At 37.8% G+C, this 13,801-nt stretch overlaps 1 protein-coding gene across 3 annotated transcripts in view; it reads left to right on the forward strand.

Moving 5' to 3' along the window:
- LOC119641769 overlaps nt 1-13,507 on the forward strand; it is a 36,352-nt gene extending 22,845 nt beyond the window's left edge. The window contains exons 1-8 of one of the 3 annotated variants that reach the window (XM_038040610.1): nt 7,632-7,720; nt 7,896-10,380; nt 10,448-10,670; nt 10,748-11,559; nt 11,616-11,683; nt 11,749-11,926; nt 11,992-12,331; nt 12,611-13,507. In XM_038040610.1, the coding sequence (XP_037896538.1) occupies nt 7,901-9,145 (1,245 nt within the window). In that variant the 5' untranslated portion in view covers nt 7,632-7,720; nt 7,896-7,900 and the 3' untranslated portion in view covers nt 9,146-10,380; nt 10,448-10,670; nt 10,748-11,559; ... (2 more) ...; nt 11,992-12,331; nt 12,611-13,507. Of the gene's footprint in view, nt 1-7,631; nt 7,721-7,895; nt 10,381-10,447; nt 11,560-11,615; nt 11,684-11,748; nt 11,927-11,991; nt 12,332-12,610 lie in introns of those variants that run through there. The other 2 variants (XM_038040608.1, XM_038040609.1) reach the window with 2 other exon arrangements.
- Nucleotides 13,508-13,801: the final 294 nt, after the last annotated feature.

The raw sequence follows: 13,801 nt of genomic DNA on the forward strand, positions 1-13,801 counted from the left end.
CAACAACACATATGCTAAAATCTAATATACCAAATTCTCCAGAATCTCCAGCTCTCAACTTTACTCAACAAATCACAAGTAGTAATGAATTCATTCTTTCATCCATTAATCAATCTTCAATTTCAAATTATTCACGTGCGCTAACTCGTTCAAATGTACCAAATCCCCTAAGTACAGATTATTCTGCTGGTAAGAATAAATCATTCACGAAAAATTCCTATAGCGACTTTCTCGACGGAGACGCTGACATGTCAACTTAACCCTCACTCCACTCTGCTTACATGTCATTACAATTAAATAAAGTTTTTAAAATTCTACAATGGAACATTAAGGGACTTATTAATAGTTTTGATGAACTCCGTACACTCATAAGTGATTTTAATCCAACCTTTTTATCACTTCAAGAAACCCATTGTAGAAGCTCTTTAATCCTATTCCACCCAAATCATATACTGGATACTTCACGAATGCTGATCAAAATTCATATTCCAAACAAGGAGTAGGTGTTTTTATAAAATCAAGTATACCTCACAAACGCATAAATTTAAGCTCAAATATACAAGCCGTAGCGATACAAATAATGTGAAATAGAAAATTTACAGTGCTTTCGCTCTATATTCCACCTTCGCAATCGTTTTCTCAGCAAGAACTCTACAATTTATTCTCCGTACTTTCCCCCCCATTAATTACATGCGGCGATTTCAACAGCTGGAATACCATCTGGGGCTCGACAGTGAACAACACTCGCGGTACTGTTTTAGAAAAGGGATTTTTTCAAAACAACCTTTGCGTTTTAAATGATGGAAAACCAACGCACTTCTCAACTCATCATACTTTTTCACATATTGATTTAACTTGTTGCTCTCCATCACTTCTTCCTTTGGTTTCCTGGTCTATTTCTGATGATCTACATAATAGTGATCACTTTCCAATCATAATCGATCTTAAACTTTCAACGTCCTCTGCTACTCCAGCAAAATAGGCCAAATTCCTCCTAGATAAAGCGGATTGGATCAATTACTCCAAACAGGTGGAGTCATTTTTGAATTCAAAGCCATTTAACGGGAACTGCAACCATGATGCTGCTATTATGTCTAAAGCGATTCGCACGGCTGCTCATCTCTCTATTCTTCAATCCTACACCTCTTTTAAACGAGCTAGGGTCCCTTGGTGGAACAACACGCTTCCGTTTTTGAGGAAAAATAAAATGGATCTATGGCACCGCTTTAAGAGATGTCCTGATCAGAATCACTTGTTATTATACAAAAAGGCCAACGCTCTATTCAGGAAGGAATTACGGAAATCAAAGGCACTTAGTTTCGAACTTTTCTCGAGACGAATTCACAGAAATACATCAATGAAAGTTGTCTGGAACAAAATCAACAGACTTAATGGGACTTCAAACATGAACCAAATTTCTGCCATCTGCACTCCCAATGGAACTTTAACTGACGCAGATGAGATTTCTAATTACTTTGGAAAAGTGTGGTGCGAATACTCCTCTGACAGCAACTTCTCCAGTGCTTTCATCGAAAATGAAAGGACTCCAATATCTCTTTCAAATAACATAGATAGATGTTCCTGGAAAATTGCGTATCCACCTTGGAACTTGGAAGTTGTCTCTCCAATTTGAAGAGGAAGACACCTGGTCTACACCGCATCTCATACCGAATGATCAGTGCTATGCCTAAGTCTAGTAAATAGAAATTACTGGACCTATATAATACGGTATTTATGACTGGCCATATACCCTACATGTGGAAACTGGCAACAGTTGTTCCAATTCCGAAGTCAAAAAATGTCTCCATCGCATCTGATTATCGCCCAAGTTCTCTTTTATCTTGCCTCTCTAAGGTTTTAGAGAAGATTATGGCATGTAGATTATCTTGGTTTTTAACAAAAATCTTACAACGTTTAAATAAATACCTTCACTAATTTTTCTGTGTGCACATATAGAAGAAATTTTAAATTTTGTATAAATGTAAAGTAGTCACTTTCTTGCCTATTAGATAGAATTCATTATTATTATTTTCGACCGCGTTACTTCGAAACCGAACGCGATTTTTAAAATGATATAAACTTCATGGGTTATTAAAAAATGTATTCTTCGAAGTTTTACTGTACTTTTTTAATACAAAGTATGGGCTACAAACAGCTGATAAATATTTGTGTTATTCATTTATTTTGCGTTTCGGTTCATTTTCAATATGTAAACAATTCAATTGGTTGCGCAATACGATAATAATAATCAGCTGTAATTTGAAGAACATTTTCGGATTAAAATCATAAAATTGCATTTGTGGTTGAAAGGCGGAAAAGTAAAGTATTTATATAGTATTTAAAAAAAAAATACAACCGTATCCGAGAGTAATAGGGATTTGCTGGTCGAATCGTTATGAAGTATAGCGGAAATTTTAATATGGGGTGATAAACATGACAGTCCGGTTTTCGAGTAAGCAGCGAGTAATAACTCGCTCTTTATAATTATGTATTAATTATTTTCTTTTTCCAGCTTTTTCTTGAAGAAACATATGTTATCATACTTTTTGCATATAATGCGTCAAAAAAGTGGAGGTTCCAGTTTTGTATGTGTTCAATTATTACAAACTTTGAATATTCTCTTCGAGAATACACGTAATGAAACTTCATTATGTAGGTTGATGCTAACTTAGTGAAACATTATAATAATTATTAATAGCTTCTTATTTTATTCTTAGATTATTTGTTAAGTAACAATCACGTAAACTCAATAATCGTGCATAAATTTGACTTTTCTTTTTTTTTGCCCTGTTGATCGAAAAAAGTTCGCCACCGCTTATCTAGAGGAAAATAATTATCTGATCTAGACAACATCTAGTTACTTAGGACAAAAACCTTATGTATTCTGACGAACAGAAAATTATGATCTACTTGTTTGCCATTCCTGGAAGAAAGACTTTCAAAGTAATCAATGATCACAAGAATCTATCCCTCTAAACGATCTACAAAGTCTTGCTCTAAACGCAAGGCTTTCTCCGTTCTGTGGTATCACGTTTTTCCGCCTGGGTAACGCTTTAAGGTGGTGTGATGCGTTCAAGGGGAGATAAATGCTCTTTTTTTTATACACTTATATAGATAAGATTATATATTTATTCAAACCACTTGCACGAATATGTCGAAGAACTAACAGGAAATATTCAATATAAAAAAAAAACTGAGTCTTGTTATAGTTGTTTTGATAATGCGTTGACGTTTCAGACTAGAAAAGCGTGATTGACCTGTCCTTACTTATTACATCTTATCATACCATAGCTGAAAGATAGTTTTCATTTAATTATTCAATTCCTTTAGTAGATGCAGCATAAGAAAGCTTACAATAGTAACAGTTAAATGGACATTTATACGTGCGAATACGTTCGCCCAGCAAACCAGCTAGCTCACTTTTCAATCCAATCATGCACTTTTTAATTTTACGATTTTATGACAAATATCTTTCACTTGTTGGGAGAATTCGTCACGTCTTCCATTAAGTAGATTCCTAAGACTTTAACAAAGCCTCTTAATTTAATTTTTGAAAAAATTTTAAATGTTAAAAAGAAACTTTTTTACTTCTTACTTGACGATCTTATTTTATCCGCCGTCAAAATTGAAATGTCCGATTGTATGAAAGAGAGAAAGAAATGCACGTCTGCAAAATTAAAAAACTCCCCTATTGTGAATGAATAAAAGAAAACTCTCATTGTGAATGTTAACTATAAATAGCGATCAGCTGACGATATAACGCGCTTCTTTGTAATTATCGACATTTATAGTGTCACCGAAGTCTTCAAATAAAAAAAAAAAGTTGTCAGCTGATATCATTGTCGTATAGCTTACGACAAAAATAGTATAGCTTACAACAAAAATAATAAATGTTTAATGAAAGAAAGAAAAACACGAAGAGATACAAGGAAAGTGAACGGGAGAGAATTAAAAATTCTAAGCAAAACATACAAAGCAGAGTACGGTATTATATTGCATCTATGCATAACTTTGAAGCGAAATTCAGACAAAAATCGCCGGGAATTTATTTTTGTGCATATGCCAAAAATATGAAACATACATTAAAATTATATGACGTTAATATAACGTTCAAAGAAAGAGAATGAGTATAAAACTCCGCAAGGTATTTTAATATACGGTCCACCTGTAGGTTTGCCAGATGAGAAAGCACGCAAGGAAATCTTGCCGTTAGCCGATGACGTTGAAATCTCTACGCTAAGCAAAAGAAATTGAGGGCTATTCCAGTGCGGAAATTCAAGCAATATGCCATGAAGTAGATCTCAAGGCGCTAGAAAAATACCTTGACTTGCACCATGTGTGCTGGCCACAATTCGAATACGAAGATGGTGTAGCGGTGCTTGGAATAAACCAAAAAACAAACATCTTTTTTTTTCTTTTTGGTTGAATTGAGATGGACTAAGCCAATAGATTTGTGGCTTATATGTCCAGATAATAAACTGTCGTAATTTTTGGTCACAATTATGTACAAAACGCAACAAAAAAAGGAGCGGCCGTAATAACTGGAGCCAGCATGTTAAGCGTAATTGTGTATGTGTGTGCTTGTTTAGTTCTTGAAAGTTAAACAGTGTTGCAAACTTTGGCTGAAAACGAAAAGGAATGCTATGGTAATAGAAGATGATTGAACGCAAAAATGAAAGAGAAAAACGGAAAGAAGAGGAAAAAAAAATTTTAAAAGGATAAATTTGCTTTTCTAAAGCAAGTTAGTTCCCCGAGATGACGTACATTTTTTGCTGCAAAGAGATCGAGGAAACAGCCACATAACTCGAAGAAGCTAAAGCAATTTCTAATGCCATTAAGCTTGTGACATCTGAAGATTAGATGCTCAGCAGACTCAACAACATTGCAAACTTCACAAACATCACATGGTATAGCGCGAATCATTTTTAAATAAACCTTGTCATAAGTATGACCACTCATGAGTCTATAAAGAATTTTGATTTCCCAGGAATTAAAAGAAGATACAGAAAAGGGTTTGAATTGAAATGTGGGATTTAATTTATAGAAAAGGCGATTGGATTTAACGCGCGCGATTTCTTTAAATTCGTCGTTTAGCTGTTGAAGGATGAGGTTGCGAATTGCCTGAATTGCTTAATTGGGAGTGTATTTGATGGACAAAATTGTCCCATCAACACGAGCTCTCCCTGCATGAAAGTCGGCTTTTACATTTTAAAAAAAGCCGCAGTGGCCAGGTACACAAACGAGGTGACAGAAGTAGAGCTGACCTGCTGTCAGAAAAAGTAACAAACCTTCTGATATCATCGAAGATAGCAACCTTAATAGCATGTCGAATGGCGAGCAACTCAATAAAAGTCGAGGAAAGTTCCTCTTCCACTTTAACTCGATGTACTGTTTCAGGTAGATGTTTCACGACCGAGAAGTCAGATACATTATGTCCGACGGAACCGTCGGTGGCATATATATTATATCCGTTGTTGTATTAAAAAAGGAGCTTTTCTTGGCATAACAACCTCATACAAGAGAAGTTGACATTTTGTTTTGAGGGAGAGATCGATCCGAGAATGTTCATGAAGACTCTGCATTTGCTGGTAATGAAATTCAAGGGAGGAATTGAATCTAACTTATCAAAAATATGACGAAGTTTTTAATAGCAAAAAGTATAGCTGCAAGTGACAGTATCACTGAGAGATATAATTTCCTGAAAAAAAGAAGCATTTATCATCTTGACTTTAATTAACTCTTTGGCAGTGCAAAAAATGGCTATTTCGGAAACCGGCCATTCACCAGATATGACATTGAGAATATGTTGAGGAGTTGAGGGGGTCAGTCCAGTACAATGCTTCAACATTCGGTTTTCAAATGCTTGTATACCTTTCTCAATATATTTTGGGAAATTGCAACATGTGAAATGTCCAAATTCAATTTTGGACCTGACTAGAGATTTGTAAACGGTTAAAAACAAACATCAACTAATAACTAAGTGACGATGCATCGACTGTAACAATTTATTTATTTACTTGCCTTATACATACGTATGCGTCCACACATTTACGTTGCCATATGTCAGTACTACTACTATTACAACAATATTTACTATAAACACCTGTTAAAACGCTTGCGAAAGTTTTGAGTATTCATTCTGTCAAATAAAATTTCGTGGGAACCCACAATTTCATGGTTTATCGCCTTTGAGCTTACGTCGCTCAACGCAGCTTTGGGTGTTATTTTACTGTACGCAGCCGGAGTCGCTGCGTTTGGACAATTAACACACCCCCGAAGGTCAATAATCACATGAGACGCTTTAAATAGAGTTTAAAACATTTAAGAAATAAATACTAAAATATCGAATAGCAAACGCGGTGATATTCAAAAAATAGGGCGACTGACAGATTGAACAGACTGATATCTATGCCAATTTACTACTATGAATTAATAAACATGACACAAATTTTCAATTTATTTTGGGAGTTGTCGAAAAAATAGACCGATTCAAACCATTTTCAATAGCGTTCGTCCTTGGGCCAAAATACGGCGGTGTACCAAATTGCATTAAAATATCGCAGAAATTGCGACCTAGAACTTGAACACAAATTCATATGGGCAGACATTGGAAGGACGGGCAGGCAAATAGACGGACAAAAGTACAAAAGGACAGACGGAGAGGCGAAGAGAAAGGCTCATTTGTAATTTTTCCGTCCATCACCATAGAATGATGCGTTTGCAAGAGAGAAACTTGAGAGTACATACATTCATGATCAGCATCTAATTATAAATCGATTTATGTACGTCCGGCTGGTGTCTGCCCATCTATGTAATCTTTGTTTGTCTCTTGGCCACAAAAATGAAGCTGGCAGAAGCATTGGAAATTGTACAGAGGCTGGTATTGAAAATTGCGCATATCAATCGAAGGATACGCCTACAATGTGACGTTAAAAATTGCGTTCCTTGTTTATTATTCATAAACTACAGCAGATAAATCTACAAAAATTTGAAAATCGAATAATATCCCATGAGTATACATTTTTTTTTGGTTTTAGTATATATTACGAAAAAATAGTAAAACTAATTATAATAAAATAATCATTTCTCGCTTCTTTAGTATATATTATCCAGCCAATTAGTATTTATAGCGATAGATGGCCACACTAGCAACGCCAATGAGTATCGAACCCAATAAGAAAAAAGCATAAGAAAAGACTCAAAATGTACTAACATTAAAAAAAATAAATGAATCTTATAAGAAAATTTGCGTGTTCTATCAATTCTCTTCATTTGTTATTTCTTTGAATTAGTGCGAGTACGCCTTAAACCCGATAGCCGCCACCACTTTGGTCGGTTTGCCATTAATACTGCGTCGTTATCTTTTTCCCTTTCCTGAACTGGCAATTTTCTAGTGGCGCCTGGTGTACTTGTTTCAACAGCATTTTTAACAAACTCCCCTAATTCTGGTGTCCTAGTCTCGGTTTGTCGTGAAATTCTATTGGGTGTCTCACAGAGTTGGGGTGACCTATGATTAAATTTTGGGTTTAATGACAACAAGTGCTTTTTACGACACAGCGTTGGACCATTTAAAAAGGTTTGTTTCGATTCATCATCAAGAGCCAACAAGGGCGTATCATCGGTCTGTGGACAGGCAGCTACTGACAATTTGCTGCTACAACTGGGACAATCATACATTCTTTCTTCTTTCCTGCTTGTTAAAAATATACACCGTCATAAGGTAATTTGCTATCTAAAAATGGCGACAACCATACCAAATGCCACCGATTTCCCATAACCATTATTAAATTTTTCCTCCAACCCCTATCATATTTAGACGTTTGACGTTCATGATAGGACATAGCACCCTTCAAAATGCTTCCGCCAAATATCTATATATACATCTATCTTTTCAGAGATTATGTTCACCAAATGCAACTATGAGCTGTGCGATGTGCTTAGCAGACTCCTCCGCAAGTATCCGGACCTGTGGCATCCTCGGCGGTCTTCACCCAAAGGACTCTACAAAGAACTGGCGCGCAGGCTTAGCGTGGAGTTAAACAGCACAGTAACCGTTCCGCGAGTTATAATGACTCTACAAACAATCAGAGATGGTATAAAAAAGCTTGATGCAGGGTCGTTCCATACCGCTCTTACCTCATATGCGTGGGATGCTGAAGAGCTGGGATGTAAGCAGGCAGCTAAAACCAGGAGGAGACTTTTAGCACGTGAAAAGGCCGCTAAGGAATATACCCGTCTGGCGAAAGGAAAATTTTGCAGATTCGAGGAGGGTGAGACGGTTCTGAATACATCCATCATAGATGATGTTTTATTGGGATTGAGGCGTATAATACTCGAACTGAAGTTTGAAACTGTTTTAGAAGTATCTTCAACTGCGACATCGCAAGGATCGACGACGGGGCGATCTACTCCAAACGAGATGGTAATGACGCCAAAATCACTCAAGAAAACACGTGCCTGGATGCTGGACAGATTCCTAAAGGACCGCGGGAGAATAGCTACTAAAGATTGCGAGGTCCATAACGAGAGTTACGGCAGACCCTCTACCTCTACGCAGGCTGCAAATCGCCGGCAGTCAAATCGTCCAAAACCCGCCCGATTGACCGAAGAGGACGACTTTGCACAGGCCCACAACAAGAGCTACGACGGACCGTCTACGTCTGCCCAGGCTGCAAGTCGCCGGCAATCAAATCGTCCAAAACCCGATCAACTGACCGAAAAAGACAGAGTTGTGCAGATCTATTTTGACGAGGTGTACACCAACCGCGCGACGGTGTACTCGCGAGCAGATGACGCGCTGCGGGGTTGCGACTACTCCAACCAAAGGAAGACGAAGACAATAGAACACCAAAGTGTGCTGGTCTTCGCAGCACGTAGTCTTCTCACTCCATTCCACGTAGTGCTGAGCAGCTATCCCCGCACAACAACTCAGAAAAAAATTGGGCCGGTGTTGGAAGAAAACATGAAAATGGCTGAAGAGATGGGGCTGGACGTGAGAGCTGTTGTCTACGACCGAAATCGGGCAAACGTACAGCATACACGTATATTTGGAAACAAAGTATCCAATAGAAAGCGGGCAAACGGCAGCGCACACTACATCCGGTTTTTGTGCGATTATCCCCATATAGTAAAAGTAATTTTTTAAAAAATAGGGGCCGAAAAAGACCGTTTTGATATCAATGTCTTGTCGATAGTGTCGGAAATGCGACCGAAAGGTTCTTCTTACTGGCAACAGAGAGGCTGGATGCCGGCCTACAGCAAGGCATGGGAGTCAGCCATTTCGATGCAGGCGATGAGCGATGCGCAGGTCGCAACACTCCAAAAGCAATCGAAGACAATGACGGAAAAGCGCAAGCACTCTGCGACTTAACCACGATAATTACCAAGTTCGTAAACGTCATTCATCGAGAAACCATCAGCAGCGACACATGGACAGAGCTGAAAGAAGAACTGAAAGACGTAGAAGATTACTTGCAGAACGAATTTATTGGGGACCTGGATCTCTGGACGTCCAAACAACAATCACGAACTTCCAAGCAATCATGGAAGAGCTGCTGGAGGCTTACCCTGGCATAACCATCGCGCCATACAGGGTAAGCCAAGATCTGTTGGAAAGATTTTTCAGCAATATGGCAGCCAACAATAGCAACAGGAGGTGCCGATCGTCCGTAGAAATAATGGCGCTGACCAAAATACTAAGGACCGCAGAGGAGGAGTGTTGGTCAGCAGCAGTCGAAGAGGAGAACGACTACCTCCTCATCGATAAACTGAGCTACGTCCTTGAAGCGCCGGCCAATGAAGAAGACGAATTTGTACCGTTCGCCCCTGATGGTGAAATATTCTAAGATCTGTCCATTAGCCGTTACGCCAAAAACTTGAAGAGTTCCTGAGGCTGCTCTCAGGATGTGGAATAGCACGCTACATTCGTGAGCAGCTGCAATGCGAAATATGTTTAGAGGAATTCACGCTGAACGAAGACGCCTTCCGCTATGTGAAACGAGGTCGCAAGATTGCCAGAAATAAACTAAATAGATTAACGTAGACCTCGAAATATTTAAAACCGGCCTTTCCAACAGAATCTCTCCATAAAGCTTTTCAGAAAGGGTACGAGATCTTCTACGCGACCATGAGACAGCACATGCTTGCAAAGAATATAGGCATGCGTTTACAGGCAACAATAGTGAGACGAATTCCTTTTTTCCGAAGATCAGGATCATGCAGCAGAAGTGAGCTTCACCGGAGGAATTTGCTCGGGTTCTTGCTGGTAATATTACTGTCCGGAATAAATTTTAGGGAGAAAATGGAGACCAACATCACGTGGTCGTAAGTTCCTTCGCGCGCCATCTCCACCCTCCTCGCAATATTCGTTGCATTCCTATGGTAAGTTTGCATTTATCTTTACTAATTGTTATTTGTAATTTAATTATTTATTTCAATTTAATTTCAGATTAAAACACAATAAGACAATAAAAATTGCTCAGCATAAAAAGACAAATTTTTTTTCCCGTGAAGGATATTAAGTAGCAGTAAATATGCTGAGCAAGTCTTACGTGCAGCCAAAGAATTGCCCATGCTCAGTGCTGATGCCACTTTGCAGCCTATAACACGTACAGTATTACGTAATAAAATCAATATATGATCAAACTTTGTTTGGAATGATCGGGTACATGGTAAAACAAGTCAAAATTTTTGGTTTTGGATTGAAGATCCCGAATTCACTTTTGTCTTTCATTCTGAATTGTTCCAGGTTTTCTTACCAATCCGCAATTACAATTCTATTACAAAAATAAATAATTTCTGTTTAAGTACTTCATGTTAAAATACACTTTTTAGGCCACGCGCAAATTTGTCTACAGCCAAAAACCACAAAAACTGGGGATGACAATACTTCTCAAAGAGCCTTTATCGCCACAATATTATATATGAGTAGAGTGTGGCACTTAGCTGGGTGCTAATGTGTGGACTCCATTAACCTATAGCTGTTAGTGCTCTGAAAAATCTAGTCTATGAATCTTTATATAGGTTTACGCATTTCAATCCTATACAAACTCAAGTCTTTCATTGTCTTTATCATACTGTTAATAACGTTTTGTTGGGCGCACTCACAGGTTCAGGTAAAACTATAGTGGCGTATATCAGCATACTTCGAACACTCAATAATTATGAAAGAGCCAAGGTTGTTTATATTACGCCTTTGAAAGCTTTGTTTAAGGAAAGAATTAGCCATTGGACTTTCAACTACTACTTACCACACCAGAAAAATGGGATGGCATCAGCCGGTCTTGGCAGACAAGAGAATATGTACAAGATGTTGTACTAATTGTTATAGACGAAATACATTTACTGGGACACGACAGACACATTGAAGTAATTGTGTCACGTACGAACTTCATTACACCACACATACCGGATGCAATATACGTATAATTGGTTTATCTACTGCTTTGGCCAACGCTCAAGATCCCGCCAATTGGCTGGATATTAAAGAAATGAGGCTATATAATTTTAAACCTTCCGTAAGACCGGTTCTTTTACAAGTGCATATAAACGGGTTTTCCGGTAATTAAACCGAATTGAGTAACTTTTCTGATTTTTCTTTAATCATTTATTTGCAGGCAAACATTACTGACCACGGATGGCCACTATGAATCGGCCGACATTCCAAGCAATACGCTCTTATTCGGTAAATGAGATAACGATAGAAAAAGTGTGTTGCTCTAATATATTTCTTCTTTACTTCTTTGCCAGATACTAGATTATTTACGCTTATGCTTGTGGTATTCTGCCGGTGCCGTCTATGCTCCCGGTGATTTAAAATACCTTAACAAGCTCAAACGCTACATTATCAGTAACTACGAAGAATCAGATAATAATGAATTATATCAATACGTACAATTTGTTAAACGCAGTGTGGAAGCTAAAAGATGTATTATCTCCTTTATTTTATTTTATTCATAGAGTTCAGTTGGAAATCCTTTTGTTTTTTTGCAGGCGAAACAAATCTTTTGTGCTTACATGATTTACTAAACGCTGCTTCAGAATTGTTGGCCTCTTCGTTGCTTTAAGACGTTGCGGAAATAATGCGTATACAAGTAGCTAAAGTTGTATTATGGGGTTACGGACTCGATGATCGAGAATTTGACGCTAATGTTAAAGAATGCTTGGAGAATGCGAGAATCAGTGGCTTTTACTCTGACACCAGACCAGCAATCAAAAAATGGAACTATTTGGAATTTTTCGACGGAATAAAAAGTTCAAGTTATGCGATATGATTTTCAAGGATATTTTTTTTTTTAATAACTTCAGCCATGCTTGACTGTTAACGGCAAAGGTACAGAATTATTTATTGGCGGTTTTGCCATATGGTACGCCAAGAAACATATGCAACCAGGGCCAGTTTTCGGTAGTAAAGATCATTTTTCTTGTCTAGTAGTTATGTTATATATTAGACACTTATACTAATCGCAATGACCTCATAATGTAAGTTTTTATACCTTCATTATTTCAGAGATTCTCTTCATTTTATATAGATTATATTAATTCCTCACAATGTATGGAAACACTGTACAGTCAAGAATATTGTCATCTTTTCTTTAAATTTGATTTTCAGCGCCACCATCCATATATAAGTGCGATGGTTAATAACTCCACTTGAAGCTATGACCGCGACCATGATGGAACAAATACCCAATTAACCGGTTGCGAAGTACGCTTTCGTAATTACAAATTTGACAGGCACATCAGTATACGCTACAAAAATAACATTTTATCTGTGTCGACCGATACGGAGAACCGTGGCGAATGGAAGAACTGCTTTGTCGTTAACAATGTAGAATAACCTACGGGCTATTTCTTCGGTCTCTCGGCTACTACCGATGATTTATCGGACAACCATGATATATTTAGTTTTAAATTTTATGATCTAGACTCAATAGAGCGTGGTGCCCAATTGGTAACTATTTAGCCTTTACCGACTGAGCGCTCACCATAGTTGCGACGAAACTAAATCTTGCTGCGAACACGAAATCGTCAATCGCGGTTTTAACCTAGCCGACTATTCAGAAAAATTAAGCATGCAGATACCGTATGTAGAATGCCTACCGAAAATAATAATAATATTCACGTAGTAGATACGCGATTGGGCAAATTCACAGTTGATGAAAGCGGTTGGCTATGCTCAATGCAATGATGCTACAGAAGAAGCAACACACTTGGAAAATACGAACACGAAAAGGTCTGCTAAAAATTACACCGTAAAGGAGGATCGATTGTTCAAAAATATTGGAGGCATTTGTGAGTCGTTCCAAAAGCTGGCGAAACTTCTGAAAGTTGGAAAATGGGGAACCACGATACGGCGCGTCACATCTGGATGATTTTGGATGCTTTCTCAAAATATAATACTGTTACGAATTTCTCTTTTCTAAGATAGGATTCGTACCACTAAATCGTGGATATTCTTTTCAAGAGAAATACTCTTCTAAATGCTTTTTTTTACAATTATATTCCTTAACAGTAGGAATATTCACAATTTATTTTGGCAGTATTCTCGATTCAAATGTTCTTGTCCGACTAACCCTGCCTTCCGCAAATAGTTTATTTGTATACATTTTTACCAGCATACTATTGCTTAATTTCATGGCTTCATTTTTAATCCGCTGTTAAAAATCTTCTTTTACGGTAATTGTTCTCCTCGCATGACGTGCCTGCGAATGTACACTTGGTTTTTCCCTGTCTTCTTTTTTGCTAATCTTTTTCATCGGCCGCAGCTGCATGACGTGCCGCGAATGTGCATTTGTTTTTC

Source organism: Glossina fuscipes, unplaced genomic scaffold (assembly GCF_014805625.2).
Source record: "Glossina fuscipes isolate IAEA_lab_2018 unplaced genomic scaffold, Yale_Gfus_2 177, whole genome shotgun sequence".
Taxonomy (NCBI): domain Eukaryota; kingdom Metazoa; phylum Arthropoda; class Insecta; order Diptera; family Glossinidae; genus Glossina; species Glossina fuscipes.